General features: G+C 42.9%; 1 protein-coding gene across 1 annotated transcript; it reads left to right on the top strand.

Annotated features, from left to right (window-relative positions):
* The first annotated feature begins 8 nt into the window (after positions 1 to 8).
* On the top strand, positions 9 to 27,543 carry CHST10 (carbohydrate sulfotransferase 10). The gene is made up of 6 exons (XM_044286632.1): positions 9 to 126; positions 11,634 to 11,769; positions 12,851 to 12,942; positions 19,458 to 19,689; positions 21,120 to 21,225; positions 24,089 to 27,543. Exons 2-6 carry the CDS (start codon positions 11,670 to 11,672, stop codon positions 24,627 to 24,629), a joined length of 1,071 nt encoding a protein of 356 aa, XP_044142567.1. The 5' UTR covers positions 9 to 126; positions 11,634 to 11,669; the 3' UTR covers positions 24,630 to 27,543.
* Positions 27,544 to 27,886: the final 343 nt, after the last annotated feature.

The following is a 27,886-nucleotide window of genomic DNA, read 5'->3' as shown; positions in this document are numbered from 1 at the left end:
TCACATGACCGTGACCTCATCAAACAGCCTGTACCACAGCGAATCCTTGCCTCCGCTGGCAGGGTGTTCTGTCAGTGAAGGAGCCTGCAGTCTCAGCATGGTGCTAGGTGTGGGCACAGCTGGAAGGTAAGCGAGGGCACTGCCAGCTGCTGTGGTGGTGTAGTAGTGCACGTCTCCAGTAGCAGAGCCCTGCTACATTGGGTGTTACACCTTCCTAACGAGTAAAATGGCTGCTGGCCCCCAGCTGATAGCTTGTCACCTTCGTTTATTATAGATGAGTTTCATCTGTGTGAAGTGGACACATACACCTGGACGTGCTAATTTATGGGTGGGCTGTGAAAGCTGGGGGTCATCCTGGGTGAGGTGTGATGGCAGTGTAGTTTATAAGCCATATGGCTACGCTATGTATATGGAAAAATGGCTAAATGTTGATAAATCAAAGCTTGGAGCCATTCGTTATCACGCTGAGGTGATTGTGGCGCCAGCGCATCCACAAAAAGTAATGGCCGCACTGAAGTGCGGTGCTATTCCTGCCATCAAATGTGATCGAAACCCAAATAGAAGTTATTCTCGCGAGGAAGTAAAAGGCTGCGCCAATTTAACTAACAACGCTTACCCCGTTTGCACAGGATGTCTGATCTTTGGGGGGTTCCCCGGCGATCACGGAAATAGAGATGCAGAGGGCGCACTACATTGTTTCCAACAGAGTAAAGATATTTCTTTGTAGCATCTTTCAGGACAGTTTTTGGACAAAGGAGGAAATCATCAGTAAGGGCTAATGCACACGACGGTCACGACCATATGTATTTTGCAGTCTGCAAAAAATACGGATGACGTTCGTGTGCATTCCGTATTTTGCGGAACGGAACATCCACCCCCTGATAGAACAGTTCTATCCTTGTCTGTGATGTGGACAATAATAGGACATTTTTTATTTTTTTGTGGAACGGAAATACGGACATATGGAAAGGGAATGCACACGGAGTAACTTCCGTGTCTTTTTTTTTTTTTTTTGCATAACCATTGAAATGAATGGTTCCACATACCGTTCTCAAATAAAACCTAACGGACATGGAAAGAAAATACGTTTGTGTGCATGATCCCTAATTCAAATAAATAATACAAAGGTGTAAGTAACGTTTAGGGGCTGTTCACGTCACTTTTTGTCCCAAGTTTAACATCTATATTGAGAAAGAAAGGCTAGTACACTACACATTTCCATCCTGCAGAGTTTCCAGCATAAAAAATGAATACGTTAAAAAAATACTTTAAAAAACAAACTCTATGGCATCCGTTTAGCATATATCTTATACGTATATGTTAACCATGAAGCAAAAATGTGATGTAAACCCAGCCTGGGGCCCCTTTCAGACGAGCTACTGCAGGCATGGCCAACCTGCAGCTCTCCAGCTGTTGTTAAACTACAACTCCCACCATGCCCTGCTGTAGGCTGATAGCTATAGGCAGTCTGGGCATGCTGGAAGTCTTAGTTTTGCAGCAGCTGGAGGGCCTCAGGTTGGCCATCCCTGAGCTAGTGTCTCGCTGCGGACTTGCAGCACAGCACCTGTCCTGACCTCCCAGCACTGCTGGGTCGTATAGGATTATATTGATTTATGATTAGGTGTTGTGTAAATTTTATTATTTTCCCTTCTAACATGGTTTTAAGGTAAAATAATAGCATTCTTAATACAGAATGCTTCGTAAAATAGGGATGGAGGGGTTAAAAAAATAAAAATAAATTTCAACTCGCCTCATCCACTTGTTCGCGATGCCCGGCTCGTCGTCTTTCTTCTTCTGGGAGGAAAAGGACCTTTGGTGACGTCACTGCGCTCATCACATGGTCCATCACCGCACAATATAGAGCTTGCTGCGATTTTCACGCAACGCTTAAGTGATGTGTGAAAATCACTGCTCATGTGCACAGCCCCGTAGAAATGAATGGGTCCGGATTCAGTGCGGGTGCAATGCGTTCACCTCATGCATTGCATCCGCGCGGAAAACTCGCCTGTGTGAAAGAGGCCTTATGCCTCTTTCACACGAGCAATACGGATTGTGTCAGGATGCATCCACTGAAACTCGCACTATTTCGCAAGCAAGTTAAGTGGGTTTTGTCTGCATTTTCGTTCAGTGTTTCAGTTTTTTCAGCGCAATCAGTTTTGATGCGTTTTTCATACGCATGAAAAAAAAAATGAAAGTTTACAAACAACGTCTCTTAGCAACCATCGGTGAAAAACGCATTGCATCCGGATTACAATGCGTTTTTTACTGAAGCGCCATTCACTTTTACAGGACCAGAGCGGCCTGGAAAACACAGAATATACAACATGCTGAGATTCTCACGTAACGCAAAAGTGATGCGTGAAAAAACCCTCATGTACACAGACCCACGAATGGGTCAGGATTCAGTGCGGAGGCGTTTACTTTAAGCATAGCACCCGCTGAGAAAACCCGCTCGTGTGAAAGAGACTTTACAGTTCTGGAGTGTATTGGATAACACTTTACAACATTGTCAGTGTTTATATAGTACATTCCAGAACTGCAAGGGTTAGCATTATATTGATTTATGATGCTATGCGAGGGAGGTCAGGACGAGAGCTGCCACATACTCGCGCTGCGAGTCCAATACGTAGAACTCGCTCGTCTGAAAGTGGTCACTATTTATGCAGAAAAAACAGTAATTCTACATTCTCAAATTCTGACAGTCTTAAGGTTTTATATTTCTCTGTGGGGCTGGGTTAGGGATTATTTTTTGCAGGGTGAGCTGTTGGTTTTATTGGTACCAATTTGGGGTACATAAGACTTTTTTTTTTTTTATCCCTTTTTATTCCATTGTTTTGGGGGGGCGAGGACACAAAAAAGGTAAATTAGACATTTATTTGTTTATTTTTTTCTGTTACAGCATGATAAATATTTGTAGATTTTAATAGTTTGGATGCTTTCAGACACGGCAATACCAATAGGTTTTTTTTCAAAGCTTTTATATGTAAAAATGGGAAAGAAGTAGATTTGAATATGTAATTTTTTAATGTTTTCAATACATTTATTTTTTTTTTTTTTTTTTTTTTTTTTACTTTAATTATAGTCCCCTTAAAGAACATGAACATGCAACCCTTTATTCACTTAGACTGCAATAGTATTCAATGCTAATATACTTGAATAGTATAGTATTACTGGTTCCCTATTAAACCTTGCCATAGGTCGTTCTTAACAGGCAGTTTACTCTGACATGCCTGGATCTCAGACTGCTATAACAACCAATTTCATCATGGTCCGAATGGGTTATAGAGGAAACCCCTTTCCTCTGTCTAACCTCTGCTGGAACCCTGACTACCATTGGCTGCAAGTAAGGCTACTTTCACACTAGCGTTCGGGGCTCCGCTTGTGAGCTCCGTTTGAAGGCTCTCACAAGCGGCCCTGAACGCATCCGTACGGCCCCAATGCATTCTGAGTGGATGCGGATCCGCTGAGAATGCATCAGTCTGGCACCGTTTGGGCTCCGCTCTGCTCAGCAGGCGGACACCCGAACGCTGCTTGCCGCGTTCGGGTGTCCGCCTGGCCGTGCAGAGGCAAACGGATCCGTCCAGACTTACAATGTAAGTCAATGGGGACGGATCCGTTTGAAGTTGACACAATATGGCTCAATTTCAAACGGATCCGTCCCCCATTGACTTTCAATGTAAAGTCTGGACAGATCCGTCTGAACAGATCCCATCGTCTGCATTATAGGAGCGGATCCGTCTGTGCAGACACCAGACGGATCCGCTCTGAACGCAAGTGTGAAAGTAGCCTAAGGCTACATTTACACAACAGTAAAAAACAGTGAAAACCTGTGGCCTTTTAGGGCAGAGGCTGAAAGACCTGCGCTCCCAGCCTGATGACATCACCATTAACTCCCAGCATGATCACTGTGAGGAGTGACTGCATCTGCACGTGCAAAAGGACGAGGTGAGTGTTTTTTTGTTTTGTTTTTTTTCCCAGCATAAAAAAACCCTGCACATTGATGACCACTCTGGGAGACATTATTAATTCTAGGGGCCACTATTAATGCTGGGGGCCACTATGAGGGACATTATGTATACTGCGGGGGCTGGGATTTAAAGGGGCGGTCTGACTTCAGCAAATACCATTTATCATCATATAGACAAAATTAATACAAGGCACTTGCTAATGTATTGTTATTCTCCATATTTCCTCCTTTGCTGGCTTGATTCATTTTTCCATTGCAGTATATGATAGGGATCGACTGATTATCGGTTTTACTGATATTATCGGCCGATATTGAGGATTTTGACTGTTATCGGTATCTGCATTTATTTTGGGAACACAGATCGCGCTGCTGACAGCGCTCTCCGTGTTTTCTCTGCAGCACAGGGGAGAAAGAAGCAGCGTCTCCCTCCCCCTGTGCTGCTGCCACCGATGAGAGGAAGGAGGACAAGAGAAGGGGAGGGGTTATGGCCACTGCGCCACCAATGAAGATAAATCTCTCATTCATTCAAATTGAACAGGAGGCGGGAGCTGGCTGCAGAATGACATCGCCGGCTCCCGACCTCTAGGAGCAATAGCTGCGATCCGCTGTAGTTAACCCCTCAGGTGCTGCCGATCGCAGCTACCGCTCATAGAGGTCGGGAGCAGGCTATGTGATTCTGCAGCCAGCTCCCGCCTCCTGTTCAATTTGAATGAGAGATTTATCTTCATTGGTGGCGCAGTGCGCCCCCCCCCCAGTATTAATCATTGGTGGCAGTGGCCACAGGATCCCCTCTCCACTGCTCCTCCGATCGGAGCCCCAGCAGTGTAATCCTGGGGCTCCGATCGGTTACCATGGCAGCCAGGGACAGCAGGGACAGTGTGAGCTCCTATTCACCCTGATGGAGATCTATCAGGGTGAATAGGACAAGGGTTCTAGTCCCTAAGGGGGCTAAAAGTTAGTAAAAAAAACTAACAAAAAAAAAAGTAAAAAAAATAAAACACCAAAATATTAAATATAAATGAAAAAGAAAGATTTACAAAAAAATGAACTACACGTTAACAATAAACATTAATTTTCAGCAGATGTGTAGGAATTTTTTATTTATTTTTTTCAAAAATGAAAATTCCCAGAATATCGGTATAAATTATCGGCTATCTGCCTGAAAGTTCACAAATTATCGGTATCGGCCCTAAAAAAAATCAATATCGGTTGATCCCTAGTATATGATGCTCGTTTCCATGGTTACGACCACCCTGCAATTCACCAGTGATGGCCGTGCTTGCACAATATAGGAAAAAGCTCCAACCTCTCTGGTGTCTGGGACCACGAAAGTGTGCACGGGAGTGCACTTTTTTTCTGTAGTGTGCAAGCATGGCCACCGCTGATGGATTGCAGGGTGGTTGTATCCGTGGAAACGAGCAGTGTATAATATGATGGAAAATGAATCCAGCCAGCAAAGGAAGCTATATGGATAATAACAATACATTAGTAGGTGCCTTGTATTAACTTTCTCTACATGATAAATATCATTTACTGAAGTGAGAAAACCCTTTAACCCAGGGATCTCAAACTGCGGCCCTCCAGCTGTTGCAAAACTACAACTCCCAGCATGCCCGGACAGCCTACAGGTATCAGCCTACAGCAGGGCATTGTGGGAGTTGTAGTTTTGCAACAGCTGGAGGGCCGCAGTTTGAGATGCCTGCTTTAACCCCTTAAGGACTAGTATCTGTACGCCATGTTTGCCGAGTCCTTAACGACCAAGGGCGTACCGGTACGTCCTAACTTTAAAATTTAATTGCGGCAGGGGTTAATCGGAACAGGATGTCCGCTGAAATCATTTAGCGGGCATCCTGTCACAACAGGAAAAAAAATTACGTTTCAAGTAAAAATAAACAAAAACTTCATTTTCCCCAAATACAGTTAAAGGACTTCTGTCACCCCCCAAAATTTATTTTTCATTTTTGGGCATATTAAAATCCTTATTGGACGACTATAGGGCTCTTACCTTGTTCTGTGGCTTGGTTTCACTAAAAAGCGATCTTTTAAAATATGCAAATGACTTCACTACCAGCAAGTAGGGCGTCTACTTGCTGGTAGCTGCCGCATCCTCCTTTAAAAAAAAATTACCCCTCCTCCTGCTGATTGACAGGGTCAGGGAGCGCTCTCCTCCTCCAGCTGGCCCTGTCTTCATTTCAAATCCCGCGCCTGCGCCGATGACGTCACCTCTAAACCCGAAAGAGAAGACGTCATCGGCACAGGTGTGCTGAGGAAGTGAGCGTCCTTCTCTCAAAATAGTGCCAATAAAACCGTCATCAAGGTAGTCGCCCAAAAACTAGATAAATTATTGCTCTCAGACTATGGAAACACTAAAACATGCTTTTTTTTTTTTTTTTTGCTTAGAAAAATGAAATCATTGTGCAAAACTTACATAAATAAACAAAAATGTATACATATTGGGTATCGCCGCATCAGTGACAACCTGGTCTATAAAAATATCACATAATCCAACCTGTCAGATGAATGTTGTAAATAAAAAATAAAAACGGTGCCAAAACAGCTATTTTTTGTTACCTTGCCTCACAAAAAGTGTAATATAGAGCAAACAAAAATCATATGTACCCTAAACTAGTATCACTTTTTTGGAGTTTCTACTTTAAGGGTGCATCAGGGAGGCTTCAAATGGGACATGTAAAAAAAAAAAAACAGTCCAGCAAAACCTGCCTTCCAAAAACCGTATGGCATTCCTTTTCTTCTGCGCCCTGCCATGTGCCCGTACAGCGGTTTACGACCACATATGTGGTGTTTCTGTAAACTACAGAATCGGGGCCATAAATATTGAGTTTGGTTTGGCTGTTAACCCTTGCTTTGTAACTGGAAAAAAATTATTAAAATGGAAAATCTGCCAAAAAAGTGAAATTTTGAAATTGTATCTCTATTTTCCATTAATTCTTGTAGAACACCTAAAGGGTTAACAAAGTTTGTAAAATCAGTTTTGAATACCTTGAGGGGTGTAGTTTATAGAATGGGGTCATTTTGGGGTGGTTTCTATTATGTAAGCCTCACAAAGTGACTTCAGACCTGAACTGGTCTCTAAAAATTGGGTTTTTGAAAAATTTCTGAAGAATTTCAAGATTTGCTTCTAAGCCTTGTAACATCCCCAACAAATAAAATATCATTCCCAAAATGATCCAAACATGAAGTAGACATATCTGGGATGTAAAGTAATAACTATTTTTGGAGGTATTACTATGTATTATAGAAGTAGAGAAATTGAAACTTGAAAATTTGCAAATTTTTTGTAAATTTTGGTATTTTTTTCTATAAATAAAAATGTTTTTTTTTTTTTTTTACTTCATTATACCAGTGTCATGAAGTACAATATGTGACGAAAAAAAAAAAAAAAAAGCTCAGAATGGCCTGGATAGTCAAAGCGTTAAGTTATCAGCACTTAAAGTGACACTGGTCAGATTAGCAAAAAATGGCCAAGTCCTTAAGGGGTTAAATAAAAAATAAAAAAATCATCCATTTTTAACGGGCATTAAAAACAGGTGCAAAATGGACGTAAAACAAATGCAAAAATGTTTGAAAAATGGCCATGAAAAACTGACAGTGTGTCTGTTTTTCATGGCCATTTTTTTATTTTTATTTTTTCCATTTGGGATTATTATTAAAGGGGTTATCCAAAACCTATAATGCACCCTTTAGTGCCTGAGCCCTTCACACAGGTTGTACTTACCTTTGTTCCCCAGCACCCATGTTGGTTATGATGCACGCACGGCCGGCGCTGCATCTCCCTGTTGCGCGGATCAAAATATCCGGCGACTGGTGTTTGGGACGAGCGGGTGATGCTGGGAAGGCTCATCCTCATTGGAGCCTGCGATTGCCACTGCTCTGCTCTGCCCCCCAGTGTTCTGTGGTTGCTCGAGAAAGCTGTGAAGAGACAGATATAGCGACGGTCCAGCCTCCTGACACTGAAGACCGAGTCTATGTAAGAGCGCTGCATAATAGTGTGTGACATAACGCCGTTTCTTAATACAGCGGTATATTGTGAGAACTGGTAAATCGCCCAACCCTAGCAGCGAGCATCGCTCCATTCACACTCCTCCTCACTGCGGTCACGCAGAGAGGCTAAATGGGGAGGGGGAGAACTCCCATTCTAGTGATTAGTAGGGCCACCAGTGTTTAGTACCTACTTGCAGTATCCTGAACAACAGTTTTAATTAGAAAATAGAATTACCAAGGTGCAAATCCGAGAGGTTTGTCTGCCGATGACCTACTTATGGATGTCCTAGTTTTTGTTCCCTGTTTGTTGTGACACAGCATGGGGCTCACGAGCGGACCCGAACGCAGCCGTCCAGCCCTGATGCAGTCTGAATGGAGCGGATCCGCTCAGACTGCATCAGTCTGGCGGCGTTCAGCCTCCGCTCCGCTCGCCTCCGCACGGACAGGCGGACAGCTGAACGCTGCTTACAGCGTTCGGGTGTCCGCCTGGCCGTGCGGATCCGTCCAGACTTACAATGTAAGTCAATGGGGACGGATCCGTTTGAAGATGCCACAATATGGCTCAATCTTCAGGCGGATCCGTCCCCCATTGACTTTACATTGAAAGTCTGGACGGATCCGTACGAGGCTATTTTCACACTTAGCTGTTATATGCTAAAATAATGCAGACGGATCCGTTCTGAACGGAGCCTCCGTCTGCATTATTATGATCGGATCCGTTCAGAACGGATCCGATCGAACGCTAGTGTGAAAGTAGCCTAACTCACCTTCTCCTCTTGTTCGCGTAGATGTCGGTCTGTTCTTTAGCTGTGGGCTGAATGACCTGAGGTGATGTCAGATCACATGCTCCAATCACATGGTCCATCACCATGGTGATGGAGCATGTGATCTGACATCACCACAGGTCCTTTAGCCCACAGCTAAAGAACAGACCGGGATCTACACGAACAAGAGGAGAAGGTGAGTTAACTTTTTTATTATTTTTAACCCTTCCAGCACTATTATACTAAGCATTCTGTATCCAGAATGCTATTATTTTCCCTTATAACCATGTTATAAGGGAAAATAATACAGTGAATAGACTGTCACCTAGAACCCATGCGTGAAAATCGCACCGCATCCGCACTTGCTTGCGGATGCATGCGATTTTCACGCAACCCCATTCATTTCTATAGGGCCTGCGTTACGTGAAAAACGCACAAAGGGGAGCATGCTGCGATTTTCACGCAACGCACAAGTGATACGTGAAAATCACCGCTCGTGTGCACAGCCCCATAGAAATGAATGGGTCAGGATTCAGTGCGGGTGCAGTGCGTTCACCGCACGCATCGCACCCGCACGGAAAACTCGCCAGTGTGAAAGGGGCCTAAAGAAAACCTGTCATCAACTTTATGCTGCCCATACTAATGACAGAATAAAGTAGAGACAGGTGAGTTGATTTCAGAAGTCTGTAAATTATTAGTAAACAGTAAGTGGCTGCCAAGAACCAACATCACAATCATTGCAGACTAGGCCTGGAAAAGAATCACGGCCACCTGAGAAGAGTCCTAGTTATTCATGAATTCCTGCTCTTCCCACCCACCTGCTGATGATTGATAGTCTTCTACCTAGTTTTCTCCCTTCTCTCTAGGAGAGAACTGCCAATCATCAGCAGGTGGGCAGGGAGAGCAGAAGATTATGAATAACCATGACTCTTCTCAGGTAGATTTGACTCTTTTCAAGGCCTTTGCTGCAATGATTATAAAGCAGGTTCTCAGCAACGACTTACTTTCAGCTCATGAGTTAGTTACACACCGCTGGAATCAGCATTTCTGTCACTATTTTATGCTGCCCTCAGTGAAATCAGCATAAAGTTGACAGGTTCCCTTTTAGGCTACTTTCACACTAGCGTTCGGGTGTCCGCTCGTGAGCTCCGTTTGAAGGAGCTCACGAGCGGACCCGAACGCAGCCGTCCAGCCCTGATGCAGTCTGAATGGAGGCGGATCCGCTCAGACTGCATCAGTCTGGCGGTGTTCAGCCTCCGCTCCGCTCGCCTCCGCACGGACAGGCGGACAGCTGAACGCTGCTTGCAGCGTTCGGGTGTCCGCCTGGCCGTGCGGAGGCGTGCGGATCCGTGCGGATCCGTCCAGACTTACAATGTAAGTCAATGGGGACGGATCCGTTTGAAGATGCCACAATGTGGCTCAATCTTCAAGCGGATCCGTCCCCCATTGACTTTACATTGAAAGTCTGGACGGATCCGTCCGAGGCTATTTTCACACCTAGCTTTTTTTTTTGCCATTTTAATGCAGACGGATCCGTTCTGAACGGAGCCTCCGTCTGCATTATTATGAGCGGATCCGTTCAGAACGGATCCGCCCGAACGCTAGTGTGAAAGTAGCCTTAAATGGCCTTTTAGGGTTAAGGCTTGTTCACAATTATCATTAGGAAAGGCCATGTGATGCAAATTTCTAAGCTTTATAAATACCCAAACTTCTCTAACCTTGTCCCAAAAAAACAGCAGCCATTAGTTCTTTTAAGCAGCTGCCAAACACTCTGAGAATGAGGTCCACAAAGCAGGAGAAGGCTAGAAGAAGATAGGAAATAATTTTCAAGTTGCCATTTCCTTAGTTCGAAATTTAATTAAGAAATGGCAGTTAACAGGAACAGTGGAGGCCAAGAGAAGGTGTGAAAAATTTCGGAGACAGCTGCTCATATGATTGCTAGAAAGGCAAGGAAAGGAATGCAAAAGACCTTCAGGAAGATTTAGCACACTGTTGGTGTTGTGGTACATTGCTCTACTATTCAGCGACAGCTGCACAAATATGGCTTTCATGTAAGAGTCATCAGAAGAAAACTTCTCCTTCGCCTTTACTTTATTCAGTGTCGGAGTTTTGCAAAAGAACGTCTAGACAAGCCTGATGCATTTTGGAAAAAAGTCCTGTGGACCAATGAGGTGAAAATGGATCCCTGGGCCCAATGAGCAAAGGCATGCTTGGAGAAAAAAGGGCACAGAATTTCACCTCTCCAACCATTAAGCATTGGGGTGGATCAGTCATGCATTGGGGTTGTGTTGCAGCCAATGGCATGGGAAACATTTGACTGGTAGAGGGAAGAATGGATCCGATGAAATCCCAGCAAATTCTGGAAGCAAACGTAACACCAACTGTAAAAAGCTGATGTTGAAAAGAGGATGACTTCTACAAATGGACAATGATCCTAAACACATCTCGGAATCCTCTAAAGGAGCAAGCTGAAGGTTTTACTATTGCCCTCACAAGTCCCCTGACTTTAACATCATTGAAAAACTGTTGAGAAAACTTAAAAGAAAAGTGCATGCAAGACAGCCCAGGAATCTCACAGAACTGGAAGACTTTTGAAAGAAGGAATGGATGAAAATCCCTCAAACAAGAATTGAAAGACTCTTTGCTGGCTACAAAAAGCATTTACAAGCTGTGATACTTGCCAAAGGGGATGCTACTAGGTACTAATCATGCCAGGTACCCAAAGTTTTGCTTCAGGCCCTTTTTCCTTTTTTTTAAATTGCACAATTAGCAGATAAGAATCATATACCAATAATGAGTACAAAGATCCTACTTCTTGTACATGGCTATTACTATCAGTTTTCTCTAGGTAAAAGAGCTTGACCATAATTCATATTGCTCGACATGTCTATGTTTTGTAGGACACTATAGTGGATTTATGGCTGTCACTTGACATCATGCACCATCGTTGGCTGCTGCTTCTTGCATGCTTCTGGGTCCTGTTTATGCTTATGTTTGCAAGCAAGTTCATCACCCTCTCAATGAGAAGCCCTGAGAGTAAGTAGACTGTTTTATTACTTAGTATTTATTACTATTTTACTTTTTAGTAGATTCTGTGCTTCCTATTACAGCTAGAGAAGATCAGTAGAATTAAAGTTCAGCTTGTATCTCTGTGCCATACCTGCACCATAATTATATGCAATGCTGCAGAAAGCTAGTCCTTAACCATATTATACAGTTCTGTCATGTTATGGGAAGGGGTTAAACTATATATCTGCACTTTGCAGTCTAGTTTACTTCGGTGATGGCATTTCTGGAAGTGTTTTTTCCTTACTTAGGTGTGTTTCCTTTGATTTATGTGAAAATCAGGCATTACATAGTATATGACAGTCTCTGTCCAACAATGCGATAACCAGCCCTGTACCTCACATGTATCCATAAATCTCCACATAAATTTTTCCAATTGATCTGCTAGATTTTTTTCTAAGCTAGCAGCTCAGGGGTGTGATTATCCTATCAACAGGTCCGCAATATACGGGCACCAGCCGTGTGCAGGCTGTTACTCCGGATGCGGACCCGTTGACTCAAATGGGAAATGGGTCTCCAAGATACGAAGTGGTGTGGAGCGGAGGCACGTATCAGAAGCCCACAGAAGCACTTTGTAGTTCCTTATTTATTTTTTTATTTTTATTTTTTCCGCATTGCAGACCCTTTCAAGTGAATGGGTGCATTCACATAGGGCGTGCATTCGGCCGGTACCTGTTCATTGAGGCACGGGGCGCACACACGAGCCCAAACTATCATAGCTTCTAATAGAAGATGAAGCAGGTGGCAGTTAAAGGAAAGAACTGGTCATGTGTGTCCACATCGGCGATGTTCCTGAGATGGACAGAAAATATAAGGAAAAAAAAGCAGCAGGTGGCGCTGTACAGATAGATTTTATTGAATAACTTTGTGGCTATACACAATTTTTAATTACCTGCAATTGCAAAACAATTCACATACAGGTGCTGGTTTGAAAAATGTAGAATATATTTTTTTTTCGCAGGACAACCCCTTGAAGTGAGAAAAAAAAATGCCATTGGTTTGTTTGGTAATCTTTGCACTTTTTTCCCTTTTTGTTTGCTTGTAAAACAAGAGTATAGAATGAGACCGGGCTCTTTGACCATTTTACCTGAACTGGAGAAAATGACTGTGACTGAAGCAAGAAAGTTCCAGATTGATAGTCAGGTATGTGCATTTTAAAAAATCTTCTACTCCAGTAATTGTGAAAAACTGTTTTATGTGAGCAATCCCTGCCCCATTCCCATGTGCTTCATGATATGTTATTGCCTCTTTTATTGGGCCCATTCACACAACCGTATTTATCTGTCTGCATCCGTTCCGCAATTTTGCTGACCCATTCATTGCAAAAGATGCGGACAGCGCACTTTGTGGCCGCACTAAAAAGACAGAACAGGTCTGATTATTGTCCGTACGAATAGGACATGTTCTATCATGGAGAAGGCTGTTCCGTTCTGCAAATTCGGAAGGCACACAGTCTGTATCCGTGAATTGCTGGAACAAGGAAAAGGCAATTAAAAAAATTAAAGCTAGGATGTAAATCGTTTGTATAGAATCTTTTTTTATTTTTTTCATTTTTCAATGACATTTTTATGGTAAATTGGTAGCGAGCTGGGGGAAATTGACTAGATTGAGATCACCATGCATGGTTTCCCCAGTGCAGGGCTCCAGATGGCGACCAAAATGGTCGCCAATGTGACTTAGAATTTACAAATGGCGACAAGACTTTTTAGTCTTGTCGCCATTTGCGACTAGACCCGCCGCCGCAGCTCTGCCATTAAATACAGCGGCGGGGCACAGGAGATGATAGTTCTCTGCCCCGCCGCCGATGTTCTTCTCAGCAGCGCAGTGGAGAAGGAGTTTCTCCCTCCCCCTGTGCTGCTGCTGCCGCCGCCAATAGGAAGAGACAGGAGGAGGAGGGGAGGGGCTGTGGCCACTGCGCCACCAATGAATGTAACTGACCTGTTAATACAAATACAGGACGCAGGTGCCGGAATCAAATAGCCGACACCCGACCTCTATGACTGGGAGCTGCACCTGAGGGGTTAACTGCAGCGGATCACAGCTCCCTGTCATAGACGTCGGGTGCCGGCTATTTGATTCCGGTACCCGCCTCCTGTATTTGTATTAACAGGTAAGTTATCTTCATTGGTGGCGCAGTGCGCCCCCCCCCCAGTATATTAAACATTGGTGGCTCAGTGGGCAGTGCCAATGAGGGTTAAAAAAAGAAATAAAATATTAACTCTCCTCCAACTGATCGCGTAGCTGCTGGTCTCCTGTTCTTTCTTCAGTACCTGTGGTGACATCACTGAGCTCATCACATGGTCCATTGCCATGGTGATGTATCATGTGATGAGCACAGTGATGTCACCACAGGTCCTTTGACAGGTCCTGAAGAATGAACAGGAGACCGGCTGCTACACGATCAATTGGAGGAGGTGAGTTAATTATAATTAATTTTTTTTAACCCTCATTGGCACTGCCCACTGCGCCACCAATGTTTATTATACTGGGGTGTTGGGGGAGGGGGTGCGCTGTGCCACCAATGTTTATTATACTGGGGTGTTGGGGGCGCACTGCGCTACCAATGTTTATTATACTGGGGTGTATATAATGTTTATTATATTGACCTACTAAGCATTCTGTATTAAAGAATGCTATTATTTTCCCTTATAACCATGTTATAAGGGAAAATAATACAGTGAATAGACTTTCATCCTAGCAACCATGCGTGAAAATCACACCGCATCCACACTTGCTTGCGGATGCTTGCGATTTTCACGCAGCCCCATTAACTTCTATGGGGCCTGTGTTGTGTGAAAAACTCACAACATAGAGCATGCTGCGATTTTCACGCAATGCACAAGTGATGCGTGAAAATCACCGCTCATGTGCACAGCCCCATAGAAGTGAATGGGTCCGGATTCAGTGCTAGTGCAATGCGTTCACCTCACGCATTGCACCCACGCAGAAATCTCGCCCATGTGAAAGGGGCCTAAGAGTGAATAGGACAAGGGTTTCAAGCCTCTTAGGGGGCTAATAGTAAGTAAAAAAAAAAAAAAAAAAAAAACACTAAGGCTACTTTCACACTTGCGGCAGTGTGACCAGCAAGCAGTTTCGCCGATCTGGATGTGACTGAAAGCATTTGTGAGACGCATCCGGATGCGGATCCGTCTCACAAATGCATTGCAAGAACGAATCCATCTCTCCGCTTGTCATGCGGACAGACGGTCTTGTATCTTTTTACATTCCGGTATTTTGAATGCCGGATCTGGCACTAATACATTCCTATGGGGGGAAAAATGCCGTATCCGGCATTCAGGCAAAACTTCTGTTCTTTTTCGCCGGAGATAAAATCGTAGCATGCTGCGGTTTTATCATTTGCCTGATCAGTCAAAATAACTGAACTGAAGACATCCTGAACGGATTGCTCTCCATTCAGAATGCATGGGGATATGCCTGATCAGTTCTTCTCCGGTATAGAGCCCCTAGGACGGAACTCTATGCCGTAAATGAAAAACGCTAGTGTGAAAGTACCCTAAAATATTAAGTTTAAATCCCCCCCCCCCTTTCCCAATTTTACATATAAAATATATAAACAATAAATAAATAAACATATTACACAGCGCTGCCTCCGAAAAGTCCAAACTATTAAATCATTAAAAAATATCTCCTATGCGGTGAGAATTCGCCATATTTTTAGTCACCTTGTCACCCCAAAAAATAGGATAGGACTGTTCTATTATGGGCCGAACGTTTTATAAAATGCGAAATGCATGCAGCTTTTTTGGGTGTGTTTTTTGCGTGGTATTGAGTATCGCATTTTTAATTGGGACATACCCTGGGTAAGGTTTATTTACAGATGCCTATACAGGCGTTGAACCTATCTTGCCCCAGGTGAGAATTAATACTTCACTTTTATTATTACTTATATTAAAAACTAAACGTGTACTTGATACCTTTTTATTTTAATTTTACTTAATGAACCAAAAACGAAAAAAAGGGTTAAAAATACAGTCACCACTCCACTGTAATATCAAGGTTTGGTCAGTGGATCAAGAGGGAGAGCAAGTGCACTATCTCTCACTCCTGTCACTTTACAGGCAATATACTGCCATCATGCCGCTTGCAGTGCCACCATCAACTAGACTGAGTTGTGGGAGCCGTCAGCCCACTGTGAACACAGCACATTAAGCATTCCATGTGCTATTAAATCAGCATCTATCCTATTGAACGATGACGGTTGTGATAACGTGTCTAACTGCTAAATTAATCTAGCATTGATAAGTAGGCCAGCCGGACTACTACTAACTAACTTGCAGTGGAGTGTAACACTGAGTTAAAAACTAAGTCTGCCCCCCGACATGTTTCACCAGATTACTGGCTTCTTCAGGGGAATTGGGCGGCAAGGAGTTGAGTATCGCAATACTTATTTATGGTGACGAAAGCGAACAAAAATTTTGGTATCGAAACAACCCTACGCCGATCTGATCGGCGTAGCGTTGTCACGATACCAACATTATTATTCGGTTTTGATTTGGCGACTAAAAATTTAATTTGGCTCCTAAATTTTTCAGTTCTGGAGCCAATGGCTACTAGGTATTTTTTTTAAGTCTGGAGCACTGCAGTGGAGACAATATAGCTGCTGGTTAGGATCTACAATATGTGCTGGCTGTCCACAGTAAAAGGAATACATTAACAGTGTGGGCTCAGTTCACACTGGCTCAGGTCACTGCTTTTGTTCTTTTCTCCAACCTCTGCTAAGAAAAGCAGCAGTGATAATCTGGACCTTTTTCTATTTGTATATAATTGCTTCAAATGTTGCCTCCAGTAAGTACATTAGCTTTGGCTTTGCATGTACAGTAGCTGCCACAAGTCATTTACGTGAACTTGGTTGATTGAAGCTTCTGTTCTTGTCAGCGGTTTCCCATTTTATAAGCAATACGCAAGAACATTTGGTGGTAAACTTTTTTTTGCATTTTATTTCTGTGACTTTGGGCTGTTTTGTTCTTTCTAGCCCAGAGAAAGGCAGACAGAAATGAGTTAGCTTTCCAGTAAATATTATACTTAAAGCTTTGTTTGTCACGTTTTTTCGTTTTCAGAAAGGTTTCCTAGCATATACCTTCTACAGAAGGCTCCAAGGTATACCATTGTATATGCATACAGTGGTGTATGTCACCTATAGGCTCCCATACAAAAAAACTAAAACATTTATTTTCAGGATGCCTCCATATAGTATAGATCCTACTCTGCTATTCAATATAGAAAAAAATAATATATGTATACCGACAGAGGGCTAAAGATTACTCCTTAGAATCCATTCGGTGCTCATCTACAGTTTAGACTAAATGTAGGGCTCAGATGTATTGTGAACAGAGCCTGAGCATGAAAGCCAATTACTACATTCATGCTGATGAGTGAGAATTTACTCCTCACTCCACGGACCAGGACATTATCGGATGTGCGGTACATGGCAAGTAGCTTTAATCATCCAGGCATAGGAGAGTGTGTATCAGTAGAGAACCTTTAGAGAGAAGCACAGAATGAAAGGACTAATCAACATATGGACCATTTTTTTTTAAATTAGAATTTCCCAATTTGTTATCTTGCTCACTCTTCTGCTTCTGGGCTTATGAATGCAGTATACCGTAGTTCTGTGTTTGAAATGAGTACTAGACTATCAGATTTTCTAGATTATCACACGTCTCTGCAGAAAGGAACCATTAAAGTGGTTGTCCAGCATAAAACACGTATCCCCTATCCTTAAGATAGGGAATAAATGTCTGACCAGCACTAGTCCGAATGCTGGGACTCCTGCCGTTCACAAGAATAGGGCCTTATGTTGCCTGTTTGAATGCAGCGGCATCTATCTATTAATGCTGTACAAGTGCACATGAGGTGCTTAGCAAATATATTTTGATAAAAAATATCTGTGCCCATCCACCATGGCAAGGTGACCTTTATCTGGATGAGAAACTATGTATTACCTATGACTATGCCATATAGACATCTAAATTCAGGCGAGCAGAACCCACATATATACCGTGTCTGCTACAACAGTTGCCTCACTAGGTCAGCAGGGCACATGTCTGGCATTTTCACTGCTGCTTTGTTCACTCCAAGTGACTGCTGGAGACCGCCGAGTTCAACTCCCTGAAGTGCACAGAACCTCTTTCTTTCCCTTGGTCCTATTTTTGTCCCATATTATGTTTAAAACTTAGCAATGTATAACAATTTCTCGCTTTGTCCTCGGGAGTCAACTCCCCTCCCCGTCCTGTCACAAGCTGTAGGACAAGTGGCTGGGGCAGAAGCCTCCCTCATCGATAGTGGGTCAAAAAAGTCCCATCCCTCTACAACCAACAGGAGAATAACCCCCTCCGTCACTCTGCCAGGATGATGCAGCAATTTTGCACACTGATAAACAGTGGGAGCCACTATATTTCCTATAACCCTTTGCTTTTATCATTTATTTCTAGGTTCGTTTAAGCACCGCATGTTCACTTTGGCAGCTCTTAAGATACCTTATACGATTATATGTGGGAAAACGATAGAATAGGATGGGGAAAAACCTATGCAATCCATTATGGTTTCTGTTCATGTCACTTTTAACTGTTCTGATTGTCTGTGGAATGTTTTATATAGCGACCACCCAGCTGTCCAGTGCTGAAGTACATATGGCCGGTACTGTTTGAACAGTCAGTGTTGAGAACATGTGGATGCAATAAGAGGTCAGCGCTGCAGCAAATATTCAGAGGCTCAACAATATGTTGTGTCTGTGGCTCTTTCCCCTCAATAAGATCAGACTTAATCTTCTCTTGTCTCCTGGCAGATGGTTCGCCTCTGCAGCTCAGACAAGCCCGTAAACATTTACCAACATGAGAAGAATGGGCCCTTCTGTGTTTTTGTATCTCTTTTGAAAGAAGTCACAAAATATGTTTAGTAACTTATTCCATGTTTATCCCTCATGCTCTACAGCGTAAAAAAAGAAAGCATGTCATGTGGCCCTACCTCAAGAAAAAGTTATCAGAACCCCTCCTGAAGTTATAAACCTGTATTGCTTAACCCGTCCCCTTCTTCCTCTTAATAATCACCTTTGCCAATCTCTCCTTTTCGTTCATGTGATACCCACAATGTTATTTTTATCAGCTATTTCTAGCGTTTTCAGTAAAAGTCAGAGCCCTGGGTATAGGCTTCCTGCAGGGAAAGATGCAGCAAATGCTAATTTGTTAGGCTACTTTCACACCTGCGTTCGGTGCGGATCAGTCTTGTATCTGCACAGACGGATCCGCACAGATAATGCAATCGCTTGGATCCGTCTTGACTTGCATTGAAAGTCAATGGGGGACGGATCTGTTTTCATTTGCACCATATTGTGTCATTGAAAACGGATCCGTCCCTATTGACTTACATTGTAAGTCAGGACGGATCCATTTGGCTCCGCATCGTCAGGCGTCACCGTCTAAAAAACGCTACAGATACCAAACGCAGCCAAATTGATGCATTCTGAACGGATCCTTATCCTTTCAGAATGCATTGGGGCTAAACTGATCCGTTTTGGGCTGCTTGTGAAAGCCCTGAAACGAATCTCACAACCAGACCCAGAAACGCCAGTGTGAAAGTAGCCTTAGTTGGGAGTAGGTTTAAAACGTTAAACTTTTTTGAGATGTATAATTTCATTACAGCCAACAGTGGACACGTTGAAAAATATGACCCACATCGATTTCATCCACAAAGAGCGACTGGAAGAGCTCAGAAGTGTGTGCAGGAATGGATCACTCGCAAACCTCTCACATTCCGGCATTTCCAAGTTTGTGTTGGATCGAATCTTTGTCTCTGACAAGCACAAGATATTGTTTTGTCAGACCCCTAAAGTAGGAAATACCCAATGGAAAAAAGTTCTCATTGTTTTAAACGGTAATTCAGTTACTATAAAAAGACAACATGGATTTACTGCCTCGGGGTATAATTCACATTGCTCCTTAGCATAAGGCTATATGCACACAAACGTATTTTGTTCCATTTTTTTTTGCAGATTGGATGAGGACCCATTTCAGTGGATCTGCAAAAAATGCAGACGGCACACAGTGTGCTGTCCGCATCCGTATGTCCGTTTTGTAGCCCTGCAAAAATATAGAGCATGTCCTATTCTTGTCCATTTTGCGAACAAGGATGGGCATTGTTAAAATAGATCCACAAAAAAATGGATGCAACATGGATGTCCATGTTTTGCGGACCGCAGAATACATACGGTCATGTGCATGTAGAATAATTCATATATTGTACACGAGGCATTTGTATACGTTTTGATCAAAATGCACTCGCCACGTCAAGGTTGCCTATTTTAATTGGGTACCTACTCTAACTTGCAGCAGCACATGGCGACAGCCGCCGCTGCAACACAGTGCCCACATGCAGCGTGACTCAGCAGTCCAACAGCTTCCCTGCTGTCACACTAAGGGTACTTTCACACTAGTGTTTTTCTTTTCCGACACTGTTCCGTCATGGGGGCTTAATACCGGGAAAAAAATGATCAGTTTTATCCCCATGCATTCTGAATGGAGAGCAATCCGTTCAGGATGTCTTCAGTTCAGTCACTGAACGGCGTTTTGGATGGAGGAAATAGCGCAGCATGCTGCGGTATTATCTCCGTCCAAAATTCCGGATCAGATGCCGGATCCGGTAAAAATGTGAAAAAATATATATAACGGATCCATTTCTCAGGATGACATCCGGAGAGACTGATCCGTTCCTGCAATGCATTTGTAAGACGGATCCGCGTCCGGATCCGTCTACAAATGCTGTCCGTTTGCATGCAGATTGCTGGATCACTCTGCCGCAAGTGTGAAAGTAGCCTAAGCCCCCTTGGCACTGGGCCCCACCGATACACAGCATAACGGCAACCACGTAGTACTGCACCATGTGAACAGATGTCTGACGCTCACCTGTCCATGTGGTCTCAGGAACTACAAACTAAAACCAATTAGGAATTCATTAACCCTTATGCAGTCTCCTGGTAATTAAATCACCTGGGCCGAAAGGGACACCACGGAAGAAAAAAGAGCACTAAAAAAATATTATTATTATTATTATTATAACTTTGTCTACATAAGAAATGCTATTTGCTGAAGTGAGACAACCCTTTTAAGTCCTATTATTACTAGTGTGCTATTCAAATATGTTAAATATATTGGGGACCTTTTTATTTAACTTTTAATGCAAAAATTCCTTTCTGATATTTCCATGATACAATTTGTTTTTTAAACCCAGCCAAGTGCCTGAAGTTACAAAAAACTCTTGTAAGAATTGTGAGCCAATATGTTATTAATTTGACATTGTTTTTTTAGGTGCATTTTCATCGATTGAGGATATCCCAGAAAATGTAGTTCACGATCATGAAAAGAATGGTCTTCCGCGGCTATCCTCATACAGTAAAGCAGATGTGCAGGAGAGGTATGGCTACCGCACAGGCACCGGCATCCATTTCTAGTATGTAGAATTGTTTCAAAGTATGTAAAACCCCCACAAAAAACTTTACATTGGGGAACCTACAATAACATTCATTTTAAGGAATTGTATAAACAGCGACTCCTTCAATATACCTATTATTGTAGCCTTCCTAAAATGTGTATACACAGCTACAGCGCTTTACTAATTGTCTATTCTCTGTGAATTAACCTGCAACCAGCGGCTGATATTTATGGCCTGAGGCAACTACGTTATCTGCTTTTTTATTTTATTTTTTTTTAATTTTTTTTATTATGTTTGAATATTTAGAACTGTTAAGAATAAAAACTTTTGATATGTCATAGCCACATGTCAAAGGTTTTGATTGATGGGATTTGAGTGCTCAGACCCCCACTGATCACATATCGCACGCTCCTCGCAGACAGATAGAAAGTCTATGAGCCCATCCCTGTTCCATGTGCGCTATGTGAGCGCATCGCTCACCTCATTCTAGAAATCGTGGGGGTGTAAGCACTCAGACGCCACCGATCAAAATCTTTTGATATGTTGGGTGACATGAAAAGTTTTTAAAACTTGAGTGACCCTTTAATGGGAAACCCGTCATCAAATCCATCCTATTAAAATCCACTTACATTTCCGAAGAGCCATTGTCAGCTGGATTTAATGTTCTTTCTCCCATGTTACACTGTGGGCTTAATGCAGAGGAAACAGCTTTTTAATCATGTATAAATTAGTTCCTGGGTGCAATGAGGGCATTTCCATTGCACTTCTCACTCTCTAGATGCCACACCCCAAACTCTTTGACAGTGCCAAGCGTCTTAACTTATTCTTGCCTGGCCCTGAAGTCTCGCTACAGCGTGACCGCCGCGGTGTTCGGCGCATACGCAGAACAAGGGATTAAGCTTGCATTGCACCTGGCAAGGGCTTATTTTCCAGAGATAGCGATGGCCAGTTTGGCAAATTTTTCAGACATTGGACAAACTTATGAATCTGTCTGCCCATACACATGTGTACAGTGATTCCATAATGCCTTCAGTATTCGCAGTAACAGTTCCAGACATATTGGTGCCAGTAACAGCCATTAGTAAACCTCTTTTCGTGTCCATTTAAACCAATAGGGGTTTTCAGAGACTTAATAAATAACCGATGACCAATTCTCTGCATAGGTCATCAGTATCTGATGGGTAGGGGTCCGACACCCAGGACCCCCGCTGATCAGCTGTTTGAGCAGGCAGCGGCGCAGCCTTCTCACAGCTCTTCCTAGTCCAGTGACAACATGTTAATCAGTCATATGGTCTAGAACAGGGGTGCACAACCTGCGGCCCGGGGGCCACATGCGGCCCTTGATACCATTCTGTGCGGCCCCCAACCATCTGGTAACTGACATGTATGCCTATGTCTTGTGGCTGCTCACATGTATTTTTCATGTATTTCTCCCATCAGATGGAAGCCCTAGAAGTGTAACTAGACATTAATGGTATATAATGTGTGTTCAATATGCCATAAGTACAATATTTCAGTTGTTAATACACCTTTAAATTGTAATTGCGGCCCTCATCATTGGTTCAGTCTGGCAATGTGGCCCCCAACCAGGAAACGTTGTGCACCCCTGGTCTAGAAGCAGCTCAGCTCCATAGAAGTGAATGGGGCTGAGCTGAAGTACAGCCGTGATACAGTGTATGGCGCTGTGCTTGGTAAGATACAAGAAGGCCGTGGCACCCATAGCAGTGCCGGTGTCTTCTCAAACAGCTGATCGGTAGGGGTCCCAGTTGTCAGACCCCCACCGATCAGTTACTATATTAAAGACCTGGAAAACCCTTTTAATTGGAATTGAGAGAGGGGACAGAGATCAGGAATGTTGAAATCCATCATGTCCTTTCTATCCCTGATATTTGCCATTGGGGAGTTGGCAGTCCCTATACACATTAGATTGTCCTGCATTAATTAATGAGAATGACACTGCCCTCTGCTGTTAGTCTCTGGTAAAACAAGCAGCACTGAGATCTTCCTGACTCTTCAGGAGCCCCTTCAAAAAAAACAAAAAGTTACTTGATGGGCCACAGTTCTGCTGTGAAAGCGAAGATCGTGAATGAGAGCCAGTCACCTAGAAAACACATGTCATACCGGCAGCATTACCTGATAGCAGTCTGTAGATTGATTCCAAAGATGTTTTTGTACTTTGTGTCAGATGTATAATGCCAGAGAAAAGACTTATATTCCCTTGCCTGTGTTATGTAAATGAGGTTCTTGAAGTCAAGGGGAGCAGCGCCTTTCCCGCTTGAAATCAAGCTTGCTGTGCCCCCTTTCCCACCCTTTAGCGTTTGATTGATAGAAGTTCTAATTCCTATCATGTCGGACGCAAGTTCTAAATCTCCTACACACACAGCTCCCCCGTCTTTCCCGCACCTGCGCCTTATTCTCTGCGGCTGTGAGTTTTCAGCGGCTCAATGTGAGGGCACAGGCTCGCATGCATGAATGCGCCACTAAATATTCAACATAAAACCATGTGCAGGCGCTGGAAAGACGGGGACGCTGCATGTATGCGAGATTTAGATCTTGCATCCGACATGATGGGAATTAGAACTTCTATCAATCAAACACTAAGGAGTGGGAAGAGAGTGTGGCTTTTTTATTTTTATTTTTATCCACTACAAAACCCACAACATGTGAACTTACCCCAACTAAAGTCACCTCCTGCTAGGACGTTGCCGAACAGCCACCCAAATGTATTCTGGCATTGCACAGCCAGAAGTAGTGTTTTTGTACAATGTACATCGAATATACCTTGTCACTTGTATTTCATGCTCTCATTAACTTTTTTTTAATTTTTTATTCCAATTGTTTTCAGGCTGAATTCCTATTTCAAGTTCCTCATTGTCAGAGATCCCTTTGAGAGACTGATTTCTGCATACAAAGATAAGTTTGTACAGAACCCCCGTTTTGAGCCATGGTATAAGCACAACATTGCTCCAGTCATTATTCGCAAGTACAGGAAAGATCGTACAGAAACCCAGGGTGGTCTGCAGTTTCAAGACTTTGTACGGTACTTGGGTGACCCAAACCACAAGTTTCTAGATCTCCAGTTTGGGGACCATATAATCCACTGGGTAACTTATGTGGAGCTGTGTGCCCCTTGTGAAATAAATTACAATGTCATTGGGCATCATGAGACTCTTGAGGAGGATGCACCATACATCTTGAGGGAAGCAGGAATAGATAAACTGGTCTCTTACCCCGCCATACCACCAGGAATCACAAAATACAACCTATCAAAAGTGGAACATTATTTTTCCAAAGTATCCCAGAGAGACATCAAACGTCTTTATGACAGATTTGAAGGAGACTTCAAGCTTTTTGGATATAAAGAGCCAACATTTTTATTTCATTGATGTGGCGCTGTATACAGTGGGGTAATGACCCACTGTGTCTGCAGCAAGAGCACTACTGAAGCTTTTTATTCATTGTTATATGGACTACATACAGTTGGTGTTTTTTTTTTTTTTTCCTCTGACAATAATGTACTGTATTTGCACTTTAACCCACTTACAGCAGTGCATTAGATACAATGTATTATATTTTGTATGGTGGGTATTGGCCTGTAAGTACCCGCTCTGGGACTAATGGTGGGTGCGGTTGGAAATCTTATGTGAATACGTTATTCTGTTTACAGCTTAAATGTATAGCCGAGCTGCCGCAGTGGTAAAAAGTGCTGCAATATCCAGCTCTGTTGTTTGCTTTTTATTTTTACCTGATGATTTATTATTATTAGTGCCATTCTGAAAGAGCCACTAGTATAAGGATACAAGGACTAGGATGCACCTATACTATTTCTAATGACTGAACTACATAACGCCCAGCGAGGCAGTGATCCCATGCCCTTGCATCTTATCTCTCTCACAGAAAGCAATTTTTGTAGCTCTGGTGCTTTTATTAAGGGGATTGTATAATTCTAGGACTAACGCTTGGAATTTAGGTAAGATAAAGATTTTTGTATTTTCTCCACTTTTTGATGTGGCCAAATGGAGAAAATGATTTTGTACTAAAGCATACTTTTGTCATTGACCTATCAAAAAAGTGCATAAGTATACAGCAGGTCTGCGGGACCAATATTTTACAAAGCTCTCTGACTCTTAGGTTTATAACTAATGGTACTGCCACTTCCATTTACTTAAATACAGCTATAATGGACGTCACAATTCCACTGAACTGGAAGATACTACAATAAATAAAGCACCAGAACATGTTAAGAGCTGAAGAGACGCAACCCAGCTATTCTCTGATATTTCTCAATGATATGTCAGGAAATAGAGGAGTGATGTACTATATTTTAAATTTTTTTTGCTCTGGCATCTACCTTTTCCAGATAGCCACTAAGTAACAAATGCGAGCCCAGTGACCATTTCATCGATGCATGCTGCAAATACATGCCCAAGCTGGACTCCTACTGTAACGGCTGGAATCGGAAAAATATCTGATCCCAGCCATTTAACTCATTACATGCTGCTGTCAATATTGACTGTGGCATCTTAGGTACTTGACAGAGGGAAAAGGCTCCCTCTGTCAGCCCATCAGGGCCCTGCAAAGTGATTGTGGGGCACCAATGGGTTTCTTTGGCAGCCAGCAAAGGCCTCCTGGTCTGTTTTAAGCAACTGCATGTTAGTCTATGCCAGTGGTATGGCATAATAAGTTGCCTGTCAGTGTAATAATGCTCTGAAATGCTATGTATTCCAGAGCATTATAGAAGCCTTCAGGTGACCACTACTTCAAGTCTGCTAGGGGGACAAGAAAATAGTTTATTATAATACGCATTCCCATCTTGGATGTCGGTGGCGTATCGCTAGAATATGCCTCAAAATGCAGGAGGGCACATGCACAGCCGCCTTTCATTCTTACGGGAGCAGTGAAAATTTCTATAAACTCTATAGAAGTGAATGGAGCGGTCGCCGCACTTGAAAGGTGCACTTCCCATTCATTTCAATGAGACTTCTGAAAATACCAAATCGTGCAGCTCAGCTATTTTCAGCACTCCCATCGGATTGAATGGAGGGCAGCCGTGCATGTGCAGTGCGCTCTCCAGCACATTGCGGGCTCCATTCTTAGTACAGGGGCAAGTCCCAGAGGTGGGATCCGCACCTATCAGACGTTGAGGGGCATATCCTAGAAATATGTTCCCAATAGCCATTATGTGTAACATCAGGTGGAACTGAATAAAAATCTTCACAGGATATCTGGTTTGGGTAATGGGGGTGGAGACTTCACTGTGTATATGCTCCCAATGTCCAAGATGGGCATACCCCTTTAAGTGGTTTTCCCATCTTATCCAACTTGTAAAAACATTTTAATACACAGTGAAGCCTCTCTAAAAGACCATCCTCATTACCCAAACCAGATATCCTGTGCAATTTTTTATTCAGTTCCATCTGATGTTATGCATAATGGCCATTTTCTTTGAGAAGACCGCCCCTCTAGAAGGGGACTTTTTACTGCAAGTAGTTGTCTCTTAGAGATTTCACAGTATTTCGTGTTTCCATTCTTTGTGCGGTCAGTGATTGGAAACATTCTTGTTTATAGCCAGAGATTGAAAACCTTCCCCGGTTATATCCAATGGAGAGATGCACAGCTCTCCCTTGTGAGTAGTACGGGATCAGAAGCATTCTTTAGCCTCCGAATGTAAGCAAGGTTTCTGTTCATTGGCAGAAAGCAAGAGATCGTGAAAATGGAAAGGAATAAAAACAGTAAAAGTAGATTAGGAAGTTACATAATTTATTATTATGTAACACTCAAGCTTTTATTTGCATATAGACTGGTGAACCTCTTCAAACCCCTAATTTTTTTTTATTTGTGTTGTGTTTTTTTTTTTTTTTTTTTTTTTTTAAACCTTGCATAATGATAGATTGGGTTAGAACATAACTAGTGTTATGTTGAATATGATGTGAGGCATATGTTAAATAAACGTACTCCCTTCTACTTTGTGACTAGCCCTAATTTATTGCCTCTAGATGGATCAGCACGGAAGACATATGAAAAAACATTTCTGTTTAAGGGTACTTTCACACTAGCATTGTGAGGATCCGGCAGGCAGTTCCGGAAACGGCACTGCCTGCCGGATCATGTAAACGGATACCGGATCTGTCTCATCTGGCATAACGGATCCGGTATTTAAATTTTTTCGAAGATCAAAGGCGAAACTAGCTCCTCCTATCTCCCGGCGCATGCGCAGAGTGGAAAACCGGATCCGGCAACACGGCAATTTCCGGAACACTTGTTACCAGATCCGGCATTAATACATCTCTTTGGAAATGAATGCCGGATCCAGCAAGTGCGGTAGTGTTCCTGGATTTTGGCCAGAAAAAATACTGCAGCAAGCTGCAGTATTTTGTCCGGTCAAATACCGTAAAAGGGAATTGGAACGGAAGACATCCTGATGCATACTGAACTGGACTGCTTTCCATTTATAATGCATTAGGACAAAACTGATGCGTTTTTTTTCCGGTATCGAGACCCTTTACCGGATTTCAATAACGGAAAAGAATAACGCTAGTGTGAAAGTATGCTAAGGATGTGTTGAATATATTTTCCTCCTCATGAATGTATCCATATTCATTCTTGTTACCAACGCCACCTGTTTTATTTTCCAGCTCAGTAA

Source organism: Bufo gargarizans, chromosome 3 (assembly GCF_014858855.1).
Source record: "Bufo gargarizans isolate SCDJY-AF-19 chromosome 3, ASM1485885v1, whole genome shotgun sequence".
Lineage (NCBI taxonomy): Eukaryota > Metazoa > Chordata > Amphibia > Anura > Bufonidae > Bufo > Bufo gargarizans.
This window is presented reverse-complemented; position numbering and strand designations above follow the sequence as displayed.

Excerpts from the sequence above, each read along its gene's own strand:
- CHST10 (XM_044286632.1), top strand. The coding sequence starts at position 11,670 with ATGCACCATCGTTGGCTGCTGCTTCTTGCATGCTTCTGGGTCCTGTTT. Across the intron at positions 11,770-12,850 it reads CTCAATGAGAAGCCCTGAGA|AGTATAGAATGAGACCGGGC; the intron begins GTAAGTAGACTG and ends TTGTAAAACAAG. Across the intron at positions 12,943-19,457 it reads AGTTCCAGATTGATAGTCAG|CCAACAGTGGACACGTTGAA; the intron begins GTATGTGCATTT and ends ATTTCATTACAG.